General features: G+C 37.5%; 1 protein-coding gene across 2 annotated transcripts in view; it reads left to right on the forward strand.

Moving 5' to 3' along the window:
• Positions 1 to 23,747, forward strand: part of NFXL1 (nuclear transcription factor, X-box binding like 1) — a 50,917-nt gene that overhangs the window by 21,964 nt on the left and 5,206 nt on the right. For both annotated transcript variants that reach the window (XM_061993726.1, XM_061993727.1), the window contains exons 15-21: positions 1,054 to 1,075; positions 6,136 to 6,276; positions 9,130 to 9,296; positions 10,193 to 10,262; positions 18,384 to 18,488; positions 19,721 to 19,807; positions 23,134 to 23,187. In XM_061993726.1, the coding sequence (XP_061849710.1) occupies positions 1,054 to 1,075; positions 6,136 to 6,276; positions 9,130 to 9,296; positions 10,193 to 10,262; positions 18,384 to 18,488; positions 19,721 to 19,807; positions 23,134 to 23,187 (646 nt within the window). The remainder of the gene's footprint in view (positions 1 to 1,053; positions 1,076 to 6,135; positions 6,277 to 9,129; positions 9,297 to 10,192; positions 10,263 to 18,383; positions 18,489 to 19,720; positions 19,808 to 23,133; positions 23,188 to 23,747) is intronic.

Raw genomic sequence — 23,747 nt, forward strand, 5'->3', positions numbered from 1 at the left:
CTGAGCACAGTTGTTCTGCCGTTTTTTCATACATTTAGTAGTTCATCTGACACCATTACATCTCAATTTGGATGCAAAGTTGCTATGGGAAATCTCTCATCCACAGGTTTAGTGGTTACACAGCAGAAGGCAATTGGGCTGGTTGAGCAGTTTCTCCTTGCAGTGGAACAGTAGCATGCTACAGTGGAATGCAGAGGTCCTAGAAGCCAAATTAGCTGGATATAGGAAGATTATCTTGGATATAAGATAATGAAGCTATGTAGAACAAAGAACAGGCTGTGCTACATCTGTTTGTTACTGTGCTTGTGGAAAGATGGATTGCTCTTGCTAGTATCCTGCTGTCCTAAAGACACTGTAGATATCGGTAGTTGCTTCATTTTAGAGAATTTATAAGGAAGTACTCTTCCAAAAATTTGTAGGAACTGATTTACAGGTATCTTAGCTTTAATGTTAGTGATGTTTTCATTACTCTCCCTTACAAGATTTTGGTAGGGAAATCAACGTAATGCTTGGGAAGGAGATGACAGATAGGAAATCGGAGGTAAAAAGAAAAAGATACTTCTCAAAATAAATGGAGCAAAGGACTTTTAATTTTTAGGAGATCAGTGTTTGAATGAGTCACCATTTAATACTTCCACAGCTCTGAGCAGTGTGCAGTTTTTTCCTCTCCTAGGAATGGAGATATCTAAAAAGGATAGAACTGTAAACATAAGGGTAGACTAGATATTTCTCTGAAATAACTGATTACTATGCAGTGATACAGCAGTAGAGACAAAGGAGAAGATATTTGGAAGCAAATAAAATTATTTTCCAAAAGAAAAATGATTAATTTTATATACAACTATAATTACAGTTGAAACACTGATTTTAAGATTGTCATCATAAAGTACAGTAATCCAAACAACTGTCAAAAAAGGGAAGACATTGATCTGCACAGATAGATTTTTTTTTTTTCTTCTTCTCTGAATTTACATTTTAAAAAAATGGATTGTATTATTTTTGTGTAAAAGGTACTGTTCCTTGCTAAATCTCTGATTTTTCTCTCCTTAACAGGGAGTGTCTTGGGCAGCATGAGGTGAGTCATGGAAACTGCCTTTTAAAGTGACATATAAAGGATATCTCATTTTGTCAATCAGCAAAAAAAGAGAAATATTATATGGCAGTTTTATCTCTTAAACCAAATGAAATAGCTTATCACAAGGGTTTACATATCAGGAGATATTTTAGATCCTTTCTTAGAATATATAACTGCTTGACTTTTTTGAATTCTTGGATAGAAATTTAAACTCAAGCTTTATGAAGCTATTTTTGTATTCCGGCAATTGTTTAAACAGCGTTTCATTTTTTGGGGGATGATCTGTATTCATTGTATATTTCTGGTTTGGGGTTATTTTTTTCCCTGCATTCTGTAGTTGCTATTTTCTCCCTGTCACACACTTCCCTCAATTGTAGAAACTGCTGTGTTTATTTTAAAAGGATAAGGAATATAATGCTGTACAGACAAATTCTCAAGTGACTTGGATCTAAGCATGCAGAGATGAAATCAGATAATACATTGGAAACTTCTTCAGCATTACTTATTAGTGTCTTTTTGGTGTGTAGCCTCCAGTTTTGGATGAAGTAATTGTCTACTTAGGCTTTGCATGAGGGGATAATTTAATTGATGCTTGAAACTAAATAACTATTACCATTATTCACAGCAATTTCTAAAAGTTATTAAATTTAAGGTCAACTCTTTTTTCTGGATTTTAAATTTTTATTGCTAAACTAACCTTTACAAAAAACTGTTGCTGTTACCACTTTGTCTACTACTAAGTCTGGCATAAATTCACTGCCAAAGTGCAGCTAACAATACTGTAACACAACTACTTTTGTTTTAAGCTAGTAAAAATTTCTAGAAAACAGTAAACACTTAATACTACTTAAAGACACCTCTCTGTTTTGTTTTTGGGTTTTTTTTTTTCTTCTTTGACCATGTTCAATTATCTTTTGGTACGTGTTGTAGTAGTTATATTCTCGATTAACCATTCTTCTCAGCCAGCAGAGAGCAGTGCTTCCTTCTGGAGTTTAGCAGTTTCTGGAGTGGAATGAAGTGATCTTTGAGATTTTGTTAGCAATCAAGGAAAATAATTACTTGTTAGGAGGGGTGCAGGGGTGGGTCTGTTCACAGTGTATTTGATGTGCATTGTGTGTTTTTATGTTGTTCTGAAATGTCTCTTTTTAACAAGAAAAAACCCAAACGTGTAACATCTGTTCAGTCTTTTATAACTGCATTGTCTCTTAGCAAGTAATCTCTCATCAAACTACTTTGCTTTTGTTAAAAACAGGAAACTTGTATTTATGAGCCCTTCCATCCTATATAAGCTTCCAGCCTCTGAGGCGATTTTCACTGGGAAATGTGAACTTTTAACAACTAATAAAAGTAACAATTTTTTTAAGCAAAGTTTTACTGTGAAGAGGGACACATAGCTGTACTGTGTTAGTACTTATGTTGTATTGTAAGGTATCAAAGGGAAAGAGATATAAAAGAAATAAACTAGGAATGAAAAGAGTTATAAAATAATCTTATATTTTACTGGGATGCCTGCAGTAGTAAGTAGAAGACAGAGTGAAAGAAAACCATGTAGATGTTGCATAATAAGAAAATCTGCTTTCTTTACATTATTATTGAACAGTAATTTTAATTTGTGGATATTAGGGTTGGTTGTTCCATTGGGAATTTTTGTGGGTTTTTTTTCTTAATTTCTTTTCAACATTTACTTTAAAAAGTATTTTATTTAGTTGAAGCTTTAACATGTCTTTGGGTATTTAGGACAAGCAAGTTATTGCTTGAAACAAGAGACTTAAAACTACTTTTCAGATGATATAATTGTATGAAATCTGTGTTCAGTGGAAGTATGATTCTATATAATATTTAGCCTAAAATAATATTTCTAGCCTTCTTTTAAATAATTTTACTGTATAAGTTTGGGATGGTTTTATGTCTATTCAGAAAAAATTAATATTAATAACTCTTAATTCTTCAGGTTGTGCTTAAAAGTAGTTCTCAATTTTGTTTCAGATTGAGGTCAGAAAAAAATCACTCAGCATCAACAGTTAAAAAGTTAAAATTTTGTCTTTGAACCACTGTAAACGTTGAACTGCTATAAGCATTGGCATTTCACAGCAGTGGCATATATGTGTTCTTTTAAAATCAGATTGAGAGCTAATGCTTCTATTCAGAATCTGGTTTTATGGGAAAGCATTAATTGAAGCCCACACAAGGTAAATGAGGACAAAAAAGGAAGTCTTTACTGAATATGGTATTAATTTGTCTGCTATATTTAATTCTCTTGTTATTGCTTCATTTCATTAAATGTTATAAGGGAAGGGAAACATTCTGGTTTTGTTTCTGAGATGTGTATTTTGAATTTCCTGTAATACCAGTTCACTGTTCTTGGCAAGATAGAACTCTCCTCCTTCTTGTTTAGGGGTTTTTTGGTAGGGATTTAACACTTCCGTTATTCTAAGTGGTATTTTTAGTTGGAGTTCATTAATAGGAGGAAGATCATTATTCTGCCCCTATGTAAAGTTTTGTGTCAAATTTTATGTCTTTATAGCTAAATAACCTTATGAACATTTCCCTTTGTGAACTTTTCATTTTTAGTTCATATTCCAATTAGTGTAGTTCTTATTTTCTTTGATGTGTCTGGGAGATGTGGTGGAAGTTTTCTTGAAGTCATCGTTTTTCCTTGCCTTCCTTCCCTTATCCAGGAAGACCTGTGGTCTGAAAATGATGCCTCCTTACTTTCCTTCTGTTTCCATTCAGCCTTCATAAAATACACTGGTTCTCATCAGCGTTCTTTATTCTTCTGTTCATCTGCCTCCCGGAGTTTGGGGCTTCTTTGTTAGCTGTCTTTGTAGCTAGAGTAGTGACCTCTATGTAGCCATTTCAGAAATGCATTCCAGCTATAGAAAGTAAAACTTTTCTCAGCTTTGTCTTTTGGATTTGTTATTAGTATTCACAACAGATTGGCTTGTCAAGAAATGGGAACAAAATGTGAAAATATAATGGAAGTTTAAATTAATTTAAATTCTTTTGGGTTTGTCTACATTGTTGATTGATTCCAGAAGGCCTTCTTAACTTTTATTGGACTCAACACTTGGGAAAGTCAGTGAGTGGGGCAAGCTGAAGCAATACTGATGGCAGCCAGATGACTGGGTTTATTAATCTCATCAGGTGTACCTCAGAGATGCTACAAGAAGGGATGCTCCACTTCTGCCTGTGTGCTTCTTCAACTGCAACTGGTGACTATGTCTTTATCTGATGGAAGACTGACTCTCAGTAAAAGAAGTCTCATCAGTATATTGAACTGTGCAGCCATAGGCCTAACCTGCCATTGCTGCCCTGATCTGCTGTAACTGTCTGAGCTCTGCAGCAGCACCGGTCGTCATAAAACATTAGGTGGAAATGGGGGAGTGTGGACCAGGCATTCAGACTACTTGTTATGGTCATATTAGTGCTTTACCCATTGTACTGGGCTTCAGCTCTTGACATAGGGATGGGAGAGTAGTTGGACATTAGCCACAAGGTTTTCTCCTGTGTATTCCATGCTTGGTGTTCAGCCTGTTAGGCAGTCTCCTCTTCACCGAGTCTTTGTGGGTCAGGATGAGAGGAGGAGAAGTTCAGAAGTCTTGTGAATAAGTTGCATTTTGTAATGACTGTATGTGGATTACAGCCTTTATTGGGGTGAAGCCTGGAAAACATTTCTATAGACAAGTGGACTGAAATCCTACTTTGTATAATATTGCTTTAGGAGTGACAGTAATCAACATTGACAGTGCTAAAGGGAGAATATCCTTCACTCTGCCCTTTGGGGGATAGTTCTCACTTCCCTTGCTTCAGTTTCAGTGGCCAATCCACTTGGAAACCTAGTAAAGGATGAGGAATGTTTTTCTATTAATTCCTTTCCTTCCATCTTGATTAGTTGAATTGCCTTGCTCTAAAGACACGTGTGGTAGGACTTGTTCAAAGTAAGTGGTAGGAACGTGCAATTAGGACTGTAGAGCTGGAAGAGAGAAAAGGAAGGGGTACAATGCAAAACTGTTCAGACAAGCCTTAAAAAATGTCACACCCTTAGTCTAGTCAGAGTGAGTTATGTCACATTAGCCTGTTGTGTAATAACATCACAAATAATTTCTGTTTTTCTCTGTGAAATTATCATGATGTAAAAAAAAAAAATCAGGTTTCTTGACAGCATCAGAGAATTTTTTTTAATGTGAATATTATATAATGGTAGGAAAAAGGGAACAGTGAGATTCATCTAATACTTGTGATGTGGTAGGACTTGTACTATCCAACTTTAGGAAAGTAACCTAGTTAACTAAGTTAGATGTTTACACTCCATATCAGTAGCAATGAATATTGAAGTCTTCTAAATAGATGGTCTCAATAGTACTAGAAAGCTCTATTAACTGGAGTGTTAGCCTCACTTAGAAAATACAAATATATCATAAGACATTAAAATCCTAGTCCTATCATAGGGCTAGTTCTTCTTCCCCTTCCCACTCATGGGAGTTATATTTGATATAGCCAGTCTTTGATTTTTAGAATTTCTGGCTTGCAGGTTGTTTTTGTATTTGTAGAATTGTGAAATCTTCTGGGTTGATGATGACCATAAAGCAATTAGCCCCATGAAAGCAGACTGTGACGATGTTCTGCAATAACTGTGAAGAAGCTTAGAAGCCTTTAACAGAAGGCATTAGTATAATTCAGAAAGAACAAATAAATCCCACTAAAATATCTAAGAATGTAATAGTTTTTTTTAAAAAACACAACTAACAATGGAAATTATGTTGCAAAGATTAGACAGCTTTTTTAATAAAGTAGGCATTTTTACTTGGTGTAATCACTGTAAGACAAATATGTTTATGTACGTTGGGATGGAAACCTAAAAGCTATTAAAAAAAACAGACAATGCACTGGTTTTCTTTTTTTGACAAAGATACTCAAGAACCAAAATTTCTCTGTAATAATGCTGTGCCTCTGTGTGTAACTGTGTATCTGATACATGTGTGTGTGTGTATCACACAGCACACTTGTGGTATATGTGTGTGTGTGTGTGTGATCTGTGTTTATTTATTTTTAACTTTTAGGTTAGTCCATTACCATGTCACTCTGCAAATCCCTACTCATGTAAAAGATCTTGTGGGCGGCTTCTTGATTGCCAGAATCACACCTGTATGAAAGAATGTCATCGTGTGACTAAACTGAATAGTAGTCCAGGTGGAAAGAAGGTAGGTTGATTTCCTTTTCAGCTTTATTCTTGTGTACTTTATACATAGTCTTCAGTTTTAACTGGAAAATAAAGAACTTGCAGGTGGAAGGCACAGGATCTATCCCAGATTCCACTGCGAGATTGGTGTGTGTTGTGTTCCCATTGATGATGTGACATGTAGCTAATATACACTTCTTCAGACTATAAAACTGAGACAATATTATATATTTTGCAAATGCTGCACTTCTTTGTTTTACATTAACATACATTACATTGCTTTCATCAAAACCTTATTTAACACTCTTGGCAAGTCTCTTCTAAAGCAACTTTTTATAACTGTCAGGATCAAGTCAACTAATAATAATCCCTATATCCAAGGGCACTTAGATTCTACTGGGGAAACTATTTACTGAGGAGAGCTGTAAATGTGTTGAAGAGGCTAGAAAATCTTCAGGAGGGAGCACTGGAAATGTTGCAAAATAGGTGAAGATGGGGTGATATATTCATCTTCCTCCATCTAGTAGAAACTATATGATTAAGAAGTTGTAGGTGTTAGTGGATGAACATTTTTCATATGAGGAAAGACTGTGGGAACTGGGGCTGTTTAGTCTGGAGGAGATTGAGGGGTGATCTTATTTATAAATATCTAAAGGGTGGGTGTCAGGAGGTTGGGACATCCCTCTTTTCTATAGTAGACAGTAACAGGACAAGGGGTAATGGGATGAAGCTGGAACACAAGAAGTTCCACTTAAACATAAGAAAAACTATTTCACTGTGAGGATGACGGAGCAATTGAACAGGCTGCCCAGAGGGTTTGTGGAGTCTTTTTCCTTGGAGGTCTTCAAGACCCACCTGGGCATGTTCCTATGCGACCTGATCTAGGTGACCCTGCTTCTGCAGGGTGGTTAGACTAGATGATCTCTAAAGGTCCCTTCCAACCCCTGCCATTCTACGATTATATGATTCTAAGATGATACGAAACAGAAATAAAAGTAAACACAAAGCTGGAAATTGTTCTAGATTTGAGTGGTCAAAAGTGCATAGGTTGTGTTTTGAGAGAGTCATGATTCGGAAGAAACCAGCTTTTTTAAGGTTTTAAAGTGTTACTTTAGAAAAAGTTGCAGCATGATCTTTCTGGGCATTTAGTAACCTGGGCAAGCATTCAGTTGGGTACAGAGCAGAAATGTTATATTTTAACTTGCTGTTCTATTTTAACCTACATAAGATGTTTTCCCTGTGGATTCCAATCCTAGAAATGGTGTTGTCCTCTAATAACTGTATGTATTGCAGTTACTGTATCATTCTGTTAATCATAGTTGTGGAACTTTTGTCTGAGGAGCCTGAGCTGTTAGTGCAACTCCTGGAATGGTTGCTGCTGGCCTGCAGCAATAAATGTTGAGAGTGAGAATTGTTTTAGGCATCTCCAATTAGGACTCCATAGGTGACTGTCTGCCTACTCCTTCAGTTAAACTAACTAAAATGTAAAAGGGTCAGGATTATTCCCAGCTCCATTTTGAATGAGAAAATATGTTCTCTGAGTTTACATCTATGACATAGTTTACATAGATGTAAAGTACGGGTAAATCTTATTTCTTGGTTTTCTTTGAATCTTTATAAACTGGAATTGGTTTTGAACAGTAAAGTTTTTGTTTTGTTTGTTTTGATGGGCTAAATTGCAGGTATAGTCAGAAAATGGCTGATTAAATTTCTTGTTTATATGTGAGAGTAGTGATTTTTCTGTCTGGAATTTAGTTCTGTGGAATTCTGTCTGTGCATCGTGTTAGAAAATGTTGCAGAAAGGCCAGCTCTTAAATTTTATATCACAATTTTCTAAATGCTTTCAGTTGCTATTGTCTGTCTTAGATGTGAATTTGGGGTGGTTAGATTTTGTAAAGGATCATTGTACAAAGGTTCCTTTTTAAACTTCAGCAAAAATTGTTCCACTGTATAAGCAGAAGAAGAAGAGTCTGGAGGAAAAAGGGGGAAAACTGTATGAAAAACTTAAATTCTTACGCCTTTATTTTGAACGGTATAAAGTGAAATGTTGGCATGGAATTCATCCTTTTGGGGAAATATTGTGCAGCATTGTTCTTGGATAGATTTGCTTTACTTTGACTGACTTTGACTTTACTTTGAGCTTCTGAATGTGACGATGGGCATTAAATGTTGTGCTATGTAGGTTCACGTGATAAATCACGTCAGTCTATCTGTGTGCATTTGATTGCAGGCTGAGGTTCTGGACGAGTTAATAAGATAAGAACGTGAACAGAAATGGAGCTTAATTTACTGTGCTGTTACTTACCATGTTGTGCTGATGTTGGTCACGTCACTTGGAATGAGAATGACACCACAAGTCTTGCAGACTTTGTATTGTGTATACAGAGGAATTTACACCTTAGCAACTCCCAGCATATACCTAAGATAATACTTTTGGGAAGATTATACAAATTTTCATACATGTATCGAAATGGAATAACTTATAGTTTGCTTCTTCAAATCAGGCAAACCTCCTCACCCCTGTATGACAGAGCAATGTGTTATGACTGGTGTATTACAATAGCATGATGGGGAGGAAAAGTTAATGAGAATTAACAGGCTGAATTTTTCAAAGCATTAAGAGGTCCTTTTATGCCCAGGAAGCAAAACAGAACTGTCTCTTTGACTGCCAAACACTGGCATTTTAAAATTTTCTTATAAAAGCTGATTTTACTTAATTATTTTTGCTTGAGGAATTTTACTGAATATCTGGATGTCTATAGCAAAACCAGCCCAACTCGTTCTTCCTTAGAAAAGCTTGTTGATGACAGCTAACAGAGAAATGTTTGTCACATTCTATAGTGTTTGTTTTTTGTATTTCAAAAAAAAATTTTAGGCAGGTCCAGAATGTTTGCAGTGTGAAGAGGAGTGCACCAAGCCCCGGCCCTCTGGCTGTCCTCACCGGTGTGTTTTGCCCTGTCATCCTGGGGATTGCCCATCATGTCTCCAGATGCTTAAAATAAAGTGTCACTGCAAACTATCAACACTGTATATTGAATGCTTGTAAGTGTCAGAACTGAACCCACCTTTTCTTTTGAATGCTAGTAACTGGAAACCGTTTGAAATGTCTGGGGATGGGTGCTAATGGCAAGTTCCAAAATTTCTTTTGAGGATTGGAATTTGCAGTGTAATGTTCTTTATTCTGTTTAAAATTTGCCAGTGTTTTGGTTGATACTACTGCTACGATTACTGTAAATGCATGGAGTCTTGTGAGCAGAACTGGTTTTTATAGTGGTTTTGTAATACAGTAATATTTTGAATTACGAAAATATAATCTAACCAAGGTTTGAGCTATCAGTGATTATTTTACAATAAATAAAGAAAATTTTTATAACAATAATTAGAATTATTGTAGTTAGTGTAAAAGGGTTTTACAGCTAATGTCTTTCAAACTTTGTTTTAACTGGAAAACTTATTAGCAATCATTTGTACTCCTTTTTAATCATTTATATGCATGTCTGTGGTTAAAGGGTAAGTTAAGCTTTACTAAATATGAGCTAGAACTTGCAGATGTAAGCAGTATCCTGTGTGTATTGTTCTGAAAACTTTCATCCCATGCATGTATGCTCTCCTTCGTGCTTTTTCTTTAAACTAGCCCAAATCCTCTAAATCTACGTGTATTTGTAAAATGGTGTCGTTTGTATTAGTCTCACAGGATGTGGACAAATGAGCCCCACTTTACAGGGGGAGAAACTTAAAATATACTCCTGATTGTATTGACTTAACTGTACTGTAAAGCCCGTATTAGGGACATGGTTTAGTGGTGGCCTTGGCAGTGTTGGGTTAATGGTTGGACTTGATGGTCTTTAAGGTCTTCTCCAACCAAAACAATTCTTTGATTCTATGATTTCTGTTGTTTTTAATTGGAATTCAGCACAAACATATCTTTTCTTTTACAGAAAATTAACACGTGCTGATTTAAAAGAAAAGGAGCTGCTTATTTCTTGCAAAAATCAGTGCCCAAAAGAGGTAAGCCATATTAATAGAAATACTTGACCTAATGGATGTGAGCAGTTTTGTGGGTTCTACTTTTTTAAGCTTTTTGATAGTTTCATAAGCCAAGCAAATTAAAGAAGCTTAGTCTAAATGAATATGCAAAATGATAGATGCGAAGAACATTGTGTTGAAGGATCAGAGATTTGTCTCCAAGGCATTAATGGCTTGAATCCTTAAGCATGCAAATGAGGTTGAATGTAGAATAAGTTCTTCAATGTGGTTAAAAACTCCTCTTGAATTTATATCTCCAAAACAATGGAATGCTGTTTGATTAGGAAAAACACTGATAATTCTGCTTGCAATTGTTCTCACTTCGGTGCAGATCTAGTAATCCCTGTCAGTACAACCATCCTGGCATAGGGGGCAGGAAAAGCATTTTGTATTTAACAAGTGAGGTGAGTTGTTAAGGGCTTGTGGCATTAGTAAAATATATGTTAAGTAGTGTGAAATGGAAGACAAGCCAGTTAATCTCTCTACTGTACCTGGGTATACCAAAGGATTGCTCTAAAGAAGAGTAATATCCTTACTGCGTGATGGTTGGACCACTGTATATATAGGCATCAGTATGGAAGATTCATGTTAAATACTACCTTTGAGTAATAAAGCCTGTGGAGCAGGGGAAAAGCAGGTTGACAAAGCTACTAAAGTTTGATCAGTAACAGCTTAGACGTGTCTCAGGATTTTATCCAGTTGTGGATAATACCATCATAGAATCTTAGAATGGTTTGGATTGGAAGGGGTCTTAAAGATCCTCTAGTTCCAACCTCCTGCCATGGGCTGGGACACCTTCCAGTAGACCAGGTTGCTGCTGTAAGATGTGAAAGATAGGCCAAATGACTTTCTTCCTTGCCCCTCCTAGTGCTGTTATGTGTTGCTTGTGTGCTTTCAGAAATACATGCATTACTTGCATGGTTTTTTTTCTTTGACACTAGCTGTGGTGAGAGTAACAGCACCTTCTTCATTCCATTCCTCACTGTAGGATTAGAAAGTTTATGAAATGGGAAAATAGGAATAATCAGGAATATTTCTGAAAATGTTTCCCCTGTTAAAATGTCCAGAACTTCTGAGAAAGTTTCCTTCCCTGAAATAAAAATGCTTGTACTAAAGAAAATATTTTATCCTATACTCACCTATTATTTTGTTGTTCTGATTTGTTCCGTGTAACTGAGTCTCTTTTGTCTGGTGTAGTGTTTAGCTGGCACTCAAGAATATTTTGATTCAACTCCTTCCCTGATTCCACTCAGTTCCCTTACACTCGTTTACCTATGATGTTCTCTAGTCCTGATATCTTATTTCTTGTAGTTCTGAATTCTGCCTCAACCTAATAAACTTTTCAAAACTTTTCTCGTTTCATTATTTTGCAGTGTCAGAAGCATCAAAGTCAAATTCTTGCCTTTACTAGAAAACTCTTTTAATTTTGAGTGAACGCAAGAAATCATAGGATTCCTGCTTGTTTCCAAGTCTCTGCTCCTCTGTTTTTCAGACAAGATTGTGTTAACCCTACTAGGAAGGCTGTGCTGTGTGCCTACTTGTGTCTTCTGCTTTTTTGCCTTTCTGCTGTCTTTTTGTCTGTAAATTAAAGTGCTTGTCACAGTTTTTTATCCGGATGTCTAAAAACTCTTCCTGACAGGGGAACACTTTTGGATATTATTTCATTGCCCATTTACCTCTTAATTTTTTCCTTTCATTTCCCTCTCTGGTTTTATTTGCTGCTCCAAGGCATCCTCCTCTTTATTTTCAAGAGTGCTTATAATCTCTTAACATGAACTATGTGTTCCTGTACTTCAGTGTTCCTTCAAAGATTTTTTTTTTCCTCCCGTATCTCATCTTTGACTTTGATTAATGTAACTGTTGTGATTTTTCTGGCCATATTCCCAAGACTCAGCCTGGGATTTAAAATCCATCTAGTAGTGGTCTTGAATTCTGGCTTGCAGTTTAGAATTGCTCTGTTCCACAGCTTAAGTCTTTTTTACTTAATTTGGTGGGATGTGACAGAAAGCTTAGGACAACAGGGTCCACTTCAGTTTTATAAAGCTTTTACTTAACTCTCAAGTTCTTATTCCTACAGATGCCTTGAAAAATAAGCTTTTATACAGCTTCTCCTCTCCAGAGTGTCTTTTTAGTGAAACTGATGATGTGAAAATGTGTACTCTTCCCTTGCTGTGATTCTAGCTCCAGCTCTTACTGGCTTTTATGAAACGTAAAAGTGTTATACAGTCCTGCCTCAGGTAGTTAACATATTTGTGTTACAGTTCATCTGCTTTCCTCGTCTGCTTACCTGCTTTGGTAACTTCATATAATGGGATTTTTTACCATTATTTTTGTCTAAAAAAAAAGTTGTTCCTGTTTTCTCTGAATATTGATTGAACAGTACTAGGGATATTTTATCTGGTTTAGAAGTGTAAACTATTTCATCTGCAGCTTGGGGAAAGTTAGCTTGCTGTATTATATTACTAATTGTACTGATCGTTCTCTTCTAAACAAATCGTTGATGAACACAATTTGAAGGAGAAGCCTTAAGAGACATTACCTTGCCACTACCACCACGCCCCGCCTTCCCTGCAGATACTGATCAAGCCCACTGAGGCAACCTCACGTAAAGAACTTACAAACAACTCTGCTAAAAGATAAGATGGCTAAGACTACCCGATTTAGTATATTAAAGTTCACAAATCAAATATGTCTGCCCAGAAATAAATTGGAAATGTTCTGTGCGCGGTCCTGGCAGCCTCAAGTAAATTTCAAATCAATGCTTTATGAGAAGTTTCTTATTCAATGTCAGAAGCTGACCTTGGGTTGTTAGCAGAGCTCTGAAGTTACTGTTTGCTAAAAATCAGTGTGCACTGTCACTCCACCAAGCTTAGAATAGTGCAGCTTAGGTTCAATAAAAGGAAGTAATTTACGGGAGCCTTAGTTTTGAGTCGTTTTTCTTTTTGGTTCATGGATATCGTGGTAGATACTATACCACCTTATTTAAATTACAGATAGTTTGGTACATCTGGGGATTATGAAAATCGATTATATTGTCTGGTGCCTTGAAAAAATAGAAGAGGAACTTGAAAGTCTTAAAAGATTTCATGCTTTTGTTTGGGCTGTGGCCGTATAATGACTTGTAGTATTATACAGTACAGTTCACATTTCCTTTCTGCTTTAGGGAGAAGCAAAGTCTTTGATATTGCCACAGCTGTTAGATGAAATGCTTTAATTAAAAAGCTCTTTCTCTTGTGTGGTAACATTAACAAAATATCCTGTTGAGGGAAGTTTAACTTTTTTTTTTAATCAGGAGTGATTAAATTGTCATGATCATGTTTGCAGATGGGACAATTCTTAGAAGTTTTAGCTGTCTGTCAGTTTTCATAATTTATGTATTCAATTCAGTATTTGTGGATCTGTATTTAACAATTTATTCTGTGTAGCTAGTATTTTTTGACAAAAAAGCACCATATTTTGTACCTTTTAATAAGCAGTCTGTGACTGTCTTGATGTGAAATGGGGCCTCATTGAACTAAATTTTTTCTAACACCATAGTGCAGTAGAGACAATATCATGAATTTTAAGAGCATGTGTATCTTCTTTGTAATAAATAATCAATCTGGAAACACAATTTAAATTCTGAAAACACAATGTGAAAACAGATATGGGTTGGTTGCAAAAATTTAATTTTAAAGGCAAATGCACAGCTTTGGTCCATAACAAGAGGATTTTCCTCAATGTCTGGCTTAAGCAGTGGAGTTTTTCAGAAGATTTCTGGAAGCAGGACCACCTTTTAGACTTAAGTGTCTGCCCCTTTGTTTAGAAGTGGTAAACTTACCTTTTGTACTTAGCTTTCGGGATTGCCACTCAAAAGTGCTCCTTTCTTTATTAACAGTTTATTTTCTTTACTATGGGGTGTGTATTAACAGGTTGTGTTTATTACCTTGAGTGGAGATGGTTAAACCTTCATAAATGTTGATGGATTTTCTCATCATCAGACATAGTGTTAAGATTTGCATTGCCTACAGGGAAAATACTTGTAGGATTTTGTTTTGTTTTCAGAGATGAGGATTAAATCCCTTTCTTTTGAAAGCCTTGCCATGTTAAGCAAAGCCTGTTTATTTTCAGGTTGGGCCCTGAGCTATTGACAAGACTTGTTGTATGGTGGAAAGGATTTAAAGGGGCACACGTATTCTATTTCAGCAGCAAGTAGCTCAGCATGGATACTTAAAAGCAAGCGAAAGCAATCCTCTCCTACTACACTATTTATCCAGCAGAAGCAGTGGTAGGATTGCTTATGTTTTCTGAGATTGTGAAGGGAAATGTTTTGACACTTAATTCACTGCTTCTCTAGATTATTGTTTGTTTTACATTGGTTTTGCATTGGGAGGAGTAGACAAAGTTACGCTGACAGCTTTGCTCTTGTCCTGCATCTCTGTGGATGTAAACGATGTAGCTCTATGCAGAGAGCTCAGTGTTTAAATTTGGGGTTTAGTATTGGACTAAACATATTTCTGTGCTATGCAAATTTTGCTCTAGTGGTGTGTAATATAATAATCGTATTGTGGTAGCACGTGGAGGTTGAGATGGGGGCTACTGTCTTGACTTCACAGCTCTGACATGTCAGTTATAAGACTGTTTGTTTGGATTTTGACACTGTTAATGGAAATGTGCCCAATTAGTATGGAAAACTAAGCTGGAAGTAAAAGTTCTAGCTGTGGATTGTTTCTGGCCATCATGGGATGACTTGCAGATGGGACTAGATTGTGAGTGATGCTTTTGGGTAGGGAGCCAGGAGAAAGACCCTCTTACTGCACAGGGGTCATGCAGCAGCAAATTGAGTTTACATAGATTGTGGTTGGTAGTGAGCAGCCACAGCCATTGGTGGAACGCTGGACCTCAGCAGTGTACAAGGCTTAAAAACCATGTATCTCCCCTCATCTTTTCAAAGTGAGGCAAAACGCAAAATAGATTTGCTGATGATAGGCTGTGCCTGAAAAAATCAAAATTCCTTCTTTGAAAAGATGACCTATTTATGTTGTATTCCCTCCAGATAAAGCAAATGGATTAGATCTGCTATGTAAGGCTTCAGCAAAGCAATTGAGTCAATGACACTTAGTGAACAGAAGAGAGTTAACGGAAGATGAAGATGGGCTAAAGGAAACAACAACTTGTATTTTATTATTTAAAAAAAAACCCAAAAACCAAAAAACCACACCCCCCCAAAAACCCAAAACAACAAAACCAAATGGAAAGTTGGAGAGATATTGACAATAACAAATTTTTCCTAAGGACTGGATTGATGCCTGACCTTGCATTGTAATGACCTTGGCACCAAAAATAATTGGAGTTGTCTGATGAAAATTTGTGAAGTGTTGTCAGTTCATGACAATTGAGGAAATGCATCTGTGCAACACATCTATATTGGATATATTATCAGATACTGAAAAAACTGCTAAGACCGTGCATGTCAAGACTAGTAAGCTCCCAGGAAACAGCAGAAACTCTTATTGTCACAGCATCACTAGCTTAAGTGAAATGTAAATGAGAACTGAAGGAATATTAAGGAAGATGCTCTATTAAAAATATGGCGCAATTGAGCCATTGCACAAAGTTCTTCCTGATGAAATATCAAGTGGGCTGTTACATGCAGTCCTGACTGTTGTATTCAAGAAACATTGATTTAAGCTGCTTGAAATTCTATGAGAATAAAAAGCCTTTTACAAAAGGACAGTAGATAAACATTTCCATATGAGGGTAAGAACTAAGGGGTTTAGACTGGCCAGAATAAATGTAGAAAAGTCAAAGCTCTTGCATCTTGTAGGGAGCTCCTGGCCAAGTCTCCTTAGTGAAACAGTAGAAAGGGAGCAGAACTGGGGGACTATTTACATCTTAGGACTTCATCCAGGCCTAGGGGCATCACAGAAGGTGCTTGCTTTTAGGAGGACTGGGCTTTAGGACTGAACATAGAAATGTGGAATAATAGAATGGGATGGATTGGAAGGGACCTTTTTGAGATCATCTAGTCCAACCTCCCTGCTAAAGCAGGTCAGGAACGTGTCCAGGTGGGTTTGAAAACCTCCAGAGAAGGAGACTCCACGCTTTCCCTGGGCAGCCTGTGCCAGGGCTCCCTCACCCTCAGAACAAAGAAGTTTTTCCTTAAACTGAAGTGAAATTGTTTGTGTTCCAGCTTTTGTCTGTTACCCTAATCCTATCAGCTGGACACTACAGAAAAAAGTGTTGCCCCATCCCCTTGACATACACCTTTCAAATACTTGGAAGATTAATTATTAATTAATAAGGTCCCTTCTCAGTCTCCTCCAGACTAAACAGCCTCAGTTCCCGCAGCCTTTCCTCACAAGGAAGATGCCCCAGTCCCCTGATCATCTTGGTGGCCCTGCACTGGACTCTCTCCAGAAGTTCCCTGTCCCTCTTGAGCTGAGGAGCCCAGAACTGGACACAGGACTCCAGATGAGGCCTCACCAGGGCAGAGTAGAGTGGGAGCAGAACCTCCCTTGACCTGCTGGCCACACTCTTCTTGATGCATCCCAGGATGCCATTGGCCTTCTTGGCCACGAGGGCACATTGCTGGCTCATGGTTAGTTTATTTTCAAACAGGACTCCCAGGTCTCTCTCTGCAGAGCTGCTCTTCAGCAGCTCAGTCCTCAGCCTGTACTGCTGCATGGGGTTGTTCCTCCCCAGATGCAGGACTCTGCACTTGTCCTTGTTGAACCTCATGAGGTTCCTCTCTGCCCAACTCTCAAACCGGTTGAGATCCCACTGAATGGCAGCACAGCCTTCTGGGGAATCAACCAGTCCTCCCAGTTTGGTGTCATCAGCCAACTTGCTGAGGGTACACTCTGTCCCTTCATCCAGGTCATTGATGAAGATGTTGAACAAGACTGGTCCCAGAATCAATCCATGGGGAACTCCAGTGGCCATAGGCCTCCAATTTGACTCTGTGCCATTGATCACTATCCTCTGGGCTCTGTCATTCAGCTAGTTCTCTAGCTAGCAACAGCTCAAGGGGTAATGGGATGAGGCTGGAACACAAAAAGTTCCACTTAAACATAAGAAAAAACTATTTCACTGTGAGGGTGAGGGAGCCCTGGCACAGGCTGCCCAGAGGGGTTGTGGAGTCTCCTTCCTTGGAGGTCTTCAAGACCCACCTGGACATGTTCCTATGCGACCTGATCTATCTAGGTGAACCTGCTTCTGCAAGGGGGTTGGACTAGATGATCTCTAAAGGTCCCTTCCAACCCCTACCATTCTATGATTCTATGATAATTCTGGGAGCGCTGCTATGTTCCTAACAGCGTATTTAAATTAGTATCTCAGTTCTTAATGCAATAATTGAGTGATAGCATTTTCAGTAAAATTGTTAAAAATTATACTGGCTGTAAAGAAAAAAAGTCACAGATTCACAGACTCTCAAGGACTAGAAGAGACCTCAAAAGATATGTAGTCCAACCCCCCTGCCAGAGCAGGACCAGGTAGAGTAGGTAACACAGGAACTTGGCCAGGTAGGTTTTGAATGTCTCCAGAGTAGGAGACTCCACAACCCATCTGGGCAGCCTGTTCCAGTGCTCTGCAAAAAGAGAATAATCGCCAAGAGCAGAAATTTAGGATGTTGTGAAATTATTTCAGACGCAATAAGTGTCTGAAATACCAGTGACCTGTATTTGACTTTTGAAAAGTTCTGAAGATTCTTGCATGCAAAATTTACTTCTGTGTTCTTTTTGCTTCCGATTCTTGCTTCTGTCTTTCATTGACTCTGTCTAATCTACAAGTTGCTACAGTACACTTAATCTCAGTTTTCAGTTTCTTTTGACCATATCTATTCCAATGTCCAGGTATCTGGGGTAATAGTTGTGTAAATTACCGTGGAGAAACTGTTTTTTAATGGAGGTGTGCCAACCAAAGACAAATCTTTCTCCAGGAACTGAAAAATGGTAAATAACAAGCAAACATTTGCCAAGAAAGAAAAAGCAACTATTTCACAAGTGGAAAAAATGATAACCTGAATGAGTTTTATGTTCAGCTGCTATGTCATGGATTCTTTGTTGTTACACATTCATTTACTGGTGAGGGTGTTTTGTTTGTGTTTTTTGCTCTTTATAGTTGCCCTGTGGTCACCGGTGTAAAGAGATTTGCCATTCAGGTAGCTGTCCTCTGAACTGCAGCCAGAAGGTGAAACTCCGCTGTCTCTGTAAGAGGCTGAAAAAGGTAAATTTCTAAGTTATAATTTTGAGAACAGTGTGTTTTCTCTGCATTTTCCTAAACGTGTATGGATGGATTGTCTCTGGTGCAGATTAGAATAGGTCCAGTTGCTCTCATAGAGCTGTACATCTGGACTGCAATATCAAAAGACACATTAGAGAATATAAAATCCCGTTAGTCCTAAAATATGTTAGCTGCCTGACTTCAAACAGTGTTATTTCAAGCACACTTGAAGTTTTGTGTCTCCATTGGAAAAATGGCCAGATGACCTGGAGTGATTTAAGGAAAGCAAGTACTTTTCTCTGAAGATACTGAGGAAGTTTATAATTACATAAGTTGGAACAAGCACAGATGTTGTGAATCCCTAACCAATGTAATCAATTACACTTCTTTGCGAACCTAAAAGCAAGTACAGACATCAGCACCCGCAGCTTCTAACAAAGATAAGGCACAAAGTAACACCACAAGTTTATTACAGTTATATAGTCTAAGGAGAAGAACAGAAATTGAAGTCTTGGCAAACAATAATGAATTAAAGAAAAAATCATCTGGCTTAAGTAAAAGGTGCTTCAGTTGTTTTTCCAGACCCAGTTAACTTCTGAGCCTTTCAAACAGGCTGCAAGGTCTCAGAGTTCTCAGCTTCTCTGAGTTATCTTGTGCAACCAGAAGTCTTGCAGGGGAGGTGTTCTCCAGGTGAAAGGATGACATGTACAGAACAAGTGCTGCAGATTGAGTAGTCTCTGCTTACAGATAACCACTTGGGTTTGTTTATTTGATATTAGGGGGACAAGAGGGGAGGAACTGTGAGTGAGATTTTTTTTTTAAGTGCTTTTTTTTCCCCATGACCAGTCCTTGCCCTGTAATCTCAAGACAGTTGAGAGAAGGTGTATGAAGTTACTGAAACTCTGCATGCCAGCTTTTCCTGACAGAGTTCAGCAGGTTATCTTACTTTGTCTTAGGCGAACAACTGATAAAAGAGAAGAGAGGAGAAATTAAACTGGGCTGTTTGATTTCCTCTTGTTTTCAGCTGAGCTTATCAGAAAGAAGGAAAAGCGAAAAGGACAATATAATACAGAGTGACAGGTTCAAATAATGTTTAATCATTAGCTTTGTTTTCTGTGCAAACAGTATATTACTAAATAATAATGTTTTATAATTACTTTCATAAAGAAATGAATGATATAACTAAGGTTTTTAATAGGGAAATGATTATAAAAGACTCAAATTATACTTAACAGGAAATACAGTGCAGCAAGATACAAGAAGGCCAGGTTTCACTGGAATGTGACTCATTGTGCAAGGAAATGAAACGGAAAGCATCTGAGGTAATGTGTCTGTTGTAGTTATAACTTCTCAATATTTCAAGAAAAGTAGGAAAAAATGAATACAGAATTATTTTTCAAGGCAACACCTGCAAAACAATACAATGTAAGTAGATGTGCTGTTTAATAGCAGCTACTTTTTCAGACTTGCATATGGCTATAGTGGGGAAACTTACAGTGTTTGTAAACAGTGTTAGTTAACAGTGAAATACTATGTCAAACCAGTATTGTTATTTCCTTTAAAAAAAAATATATAGAACTGGTTCTTTCCCCTTCCATAGAGGACAAGTGATGATCAGGAATGATAAAATCGTCATTGCTGATCGTTAGTGCTGTAGGATTAGGGCCAGGTCACTTCACAGAGTGTTCCTAGATCAGCTCTTTCCTGTGAACATTTTGCAGCCATTCAGTGCTCAACTTGTCCAGCATGAAGACTGCAATCCTGTCACACTGTGTTAGTTACCCCATAACAGAAGACTGAAGAATTTTCAGTACTTGCAGTGTCCTTTTTAAAAAGCCTGCCCTAAACCTGACTTCTCCTTAGTTCTGCTGGCTTATGAAGTAAAGAAATTGCTGCATGCTGTCACATGGAGAGACAGAATGTCAGCCTTGCTCTTACAAGCCTTTTATAAAAATGTAAACAGAAAGAATTGGTTGGGTTTTATCAGGTAAGTGTTAAACGTAATAAACGTACAACCCAAAATTCAATAGGTGAAGATTACTTCTGTCAGTTTCTGCTTAGACTGTCAGTATATGTATTGGCAAGTTCTAACAAGTACCACATAGACCAAATCCTGCAAGTTTGCAAGCAGATCAATTGATAAGACTCTTGGGACATGACCAGCCGTAACAAACAGATTCAGGAAGAGTGTGAAGAGAAGTTCACAGGACATGGAGCAAGGTGAATTCATGAGAGGCTGCGTGACAGCAGCATGTCTCAGGGTGCTGGGCACTGTCAGTGCTGTTCTACTTCAGCAGATACTAATTCCAGTATCTTGCCCCTGACATTGTAATCCATGGAGGGAATGAGCTAATGCAGTGAGCAAACGACGACAAGATTCTGCTATAAGCAATCCCATAACCTGTGGCATAACCTTGCTCTGTGCACCTTCCTCACTGAAGAACATGGATTTATCTGTCTCGGAGGTTTCACATGAAGTTCTAAAGCTCTGTTATACTGGGCACCTTTTTGGAGCCTGTGTTGACTTGTAAATTACATACAAGAATTATCTTCTGTTACATCTACTTGACAAAAACAGGTTTTTATGTCAGTTACTATTCCACATGTCAAGACTGGAAAAAATATATTAAAACCTGCAGCATTTGCAGTGGTAATCTAGTTTTCACAGCTGGAAAACAAGTGTTTCTTAATATAAAACTCTTCATATGTGGCACCCAGTGAGTATGCACTTCTGAGGAACTGAGTGCATGTTTTACTGTACATTTTATTAAAGAAATAGTTCTAGAACTGCTTTTCCATACGTTGGTTGTAATGGTTAAGCTTCCGTCTGCCTATGGATATTCTATGCGTGTAGGACCACACCAGCATGAAAAGAAGCTCTTTTGCTCTTTTCCACTTGTGTGGGTCACTTTTTCTGTTGGAGCAGTTCTGCCATTAGATGGCACTGAAATACTAGGAGGCCAGTTGTTCAGCTTTTTCCACTCCAGACTTTCCAATCAGACGTATGGGACTGAAAAGATCATTAATGCACTTTTCTAAAGAGAGGCTCTGCTGTTGCACCTAGATTAATTAAATTCTCCGTACTTTTATTTTCTATATGGTTTAGCAATTTTAAAAATTGTCTAAAAACCTGCAAATAGGGGCTGTTCTGTTGGCCCTGTCCTCAGTGCATACTGCTTGAGCTACAGTGTGCTAAAGCATGGGCTGGTGTGCTTTCTCCTTAGTCATCAAGAGCTCTTCAATTGCAAATTCCTTGGAACAGATTCCACCTGTGCAAACCGTATTTAGTAAGTTCTTGTCACTTAGTATACAAATCATCCAGTTATTAGGATCAAGACTATTTTTCATTTCCAGTTATTAATTAGATTCTTACATCTAACTTCTCTAAGGTGGTGACTCAGTCGCTTCAATGCAAAGGTGCAAGAAATGTATACAAGAAGGCAGACACATAAATATCCCCAGTATACTCTTCCTGTTGTTACTCCTGTTATTGGAGTGATCTCTAACTACAGGAATTTTAAAGATGGAACCGATGTTTTTCTATTTCATGGTGTTTCTTGTGGATTTGTCTCCTGTTAGCATGCCCAATTATTTTTCAGCCAACATGAACTTCTGACGTCTATAAATGTCCTGTAGCTCTGTATTTCTAGATTTAGCCAGATACTCTGTGGTAGCAGAATACTTCTTTCTGTTATGAACCAGCCTCCTGGTAATTTTATTTTATGCCTTTGCTTTTGTATTACAAAAAAATAATATGGATGTTTTATCCCTATTTGATATCGTCACGCTCTTCAGGATTTTGTGCCCTGTTAGTCCTGATGAATCCTAGTTAGGCATCTCTTCAGATGAAAGCCACTTCATCCTGTTATTTTTTTGTATATGTTCAGGCTTTAAGTTCTTTTATGGTTGCAGGAGCAAAACTGAATGCAGGAGCTAAGATTCAAGTGCATCATGTGTTTACCCATGAACATTTTTCTGTACTATTCTTTCAAAAATAATTTATAGCATTTAATTTGCTTTCTTGGACACTACAAAACAGTTCTAGAGAACTATGAATTGTACTTCCCATGACATCTTTTTCTTAGGACTTCCTGATGGTGGAGCATGTTTAATTACATTTTGCTTGCATTACACCTAGGACTTTAAAGCAGTTTGGTTATGCTTTTTCCAAGATATATCGTATTCAGTACAAAACCAGAGATTTCCTTTTGCTCTGATTGTCAGGGAGTATATGAAGTACTTGGAACAAAATATGTATGTGTATAAATTATACACAAATATAGGAATTATCTGTATATGTAAAGTGCACTAAATTGAGGATAATGTTGTCTGAAAACTTGTCTTCAGGAATTTTTGTGAGTGTTAGTGAACCAGCTATTGTTTTTAGGTCTTACATTTGTTGGTTGCGCTTGTCAAGTTTGTCAGAAGTTCAGTTAATAACCTTGTTGCATCCATTACATGTTCTATGCTTTCCCAGTGTCAGACAGTGGAGCATTTTCTGAGAATATTTTGTAATCCGAATACATTGAGATGGCTGATTTGCTCACTTTTGCTGGGAACTATTGTATAGGAGTAATTACAACTCTTAAGAGAATAAAGTTTATCTACTGTTTACAACATTTGCTTATCACTTTCTATGTCTGGACAGATAAAAGAGGCAGAAGCCAAAGCTGCTATTGAAGAAGAGAAACGAAGACAACAGGTATCAACTTTTCTTCTCTCTCACTTGCTTCCTCTCCCACCTTGTTCTCGGTAGTAAATAATTTCATTTACATGCAGCTAAAGATGTATAGTTTGTAACGTGATACTCACAGCCATTCCCGTCAGCTGCAACTTGTGTACTGTGAATGGTTTACAGTGGTTAAGAGCCCACATCTTTTCCCAGTTTCCATAATCTTATGCAAAATGACAATGAATCAGTTTAGTCTTGCTTTACTATATGTATAGTATAGTGTGTTTTTTAAATACTAAGCACTATTGATTTTATTCCAACACTTCATAATGCATAAGCCTCACAGAATTGCTGAGTAGCCACTGTAGAGATTCCAATGTTGGCTAAAGCTTCCCTCCTCCCTCCCATTATGAAAGAAAGAAGAAGCCTAAATGAATCTTTCTTCTTCAGGGTTCTAGGGGTGGGGGAGGGAACTGTGTATTTACTGTAATTGCTGTTGTTGGTGAGTGTAGGTTATCAGCATCGTAATCCAAGAAGCTTCTGTGCCAGCAGCCTGGAGACACTAACAGTAATTGTATTTCTCATAGAAA

Source organism: Colius striatus, chromosome 3 (assembly GCF_028858725.1).
Source record: "Colius striatus isolate bColStr4 chromosome 3, bColStr4.1.hap1, whole genome shotgun sequence".
Lineage (NCBI taxonomy): Eukaryota > Metazoa > Chordata > Aves > Coliiformes > Coliidae > Colius > Colius striatus.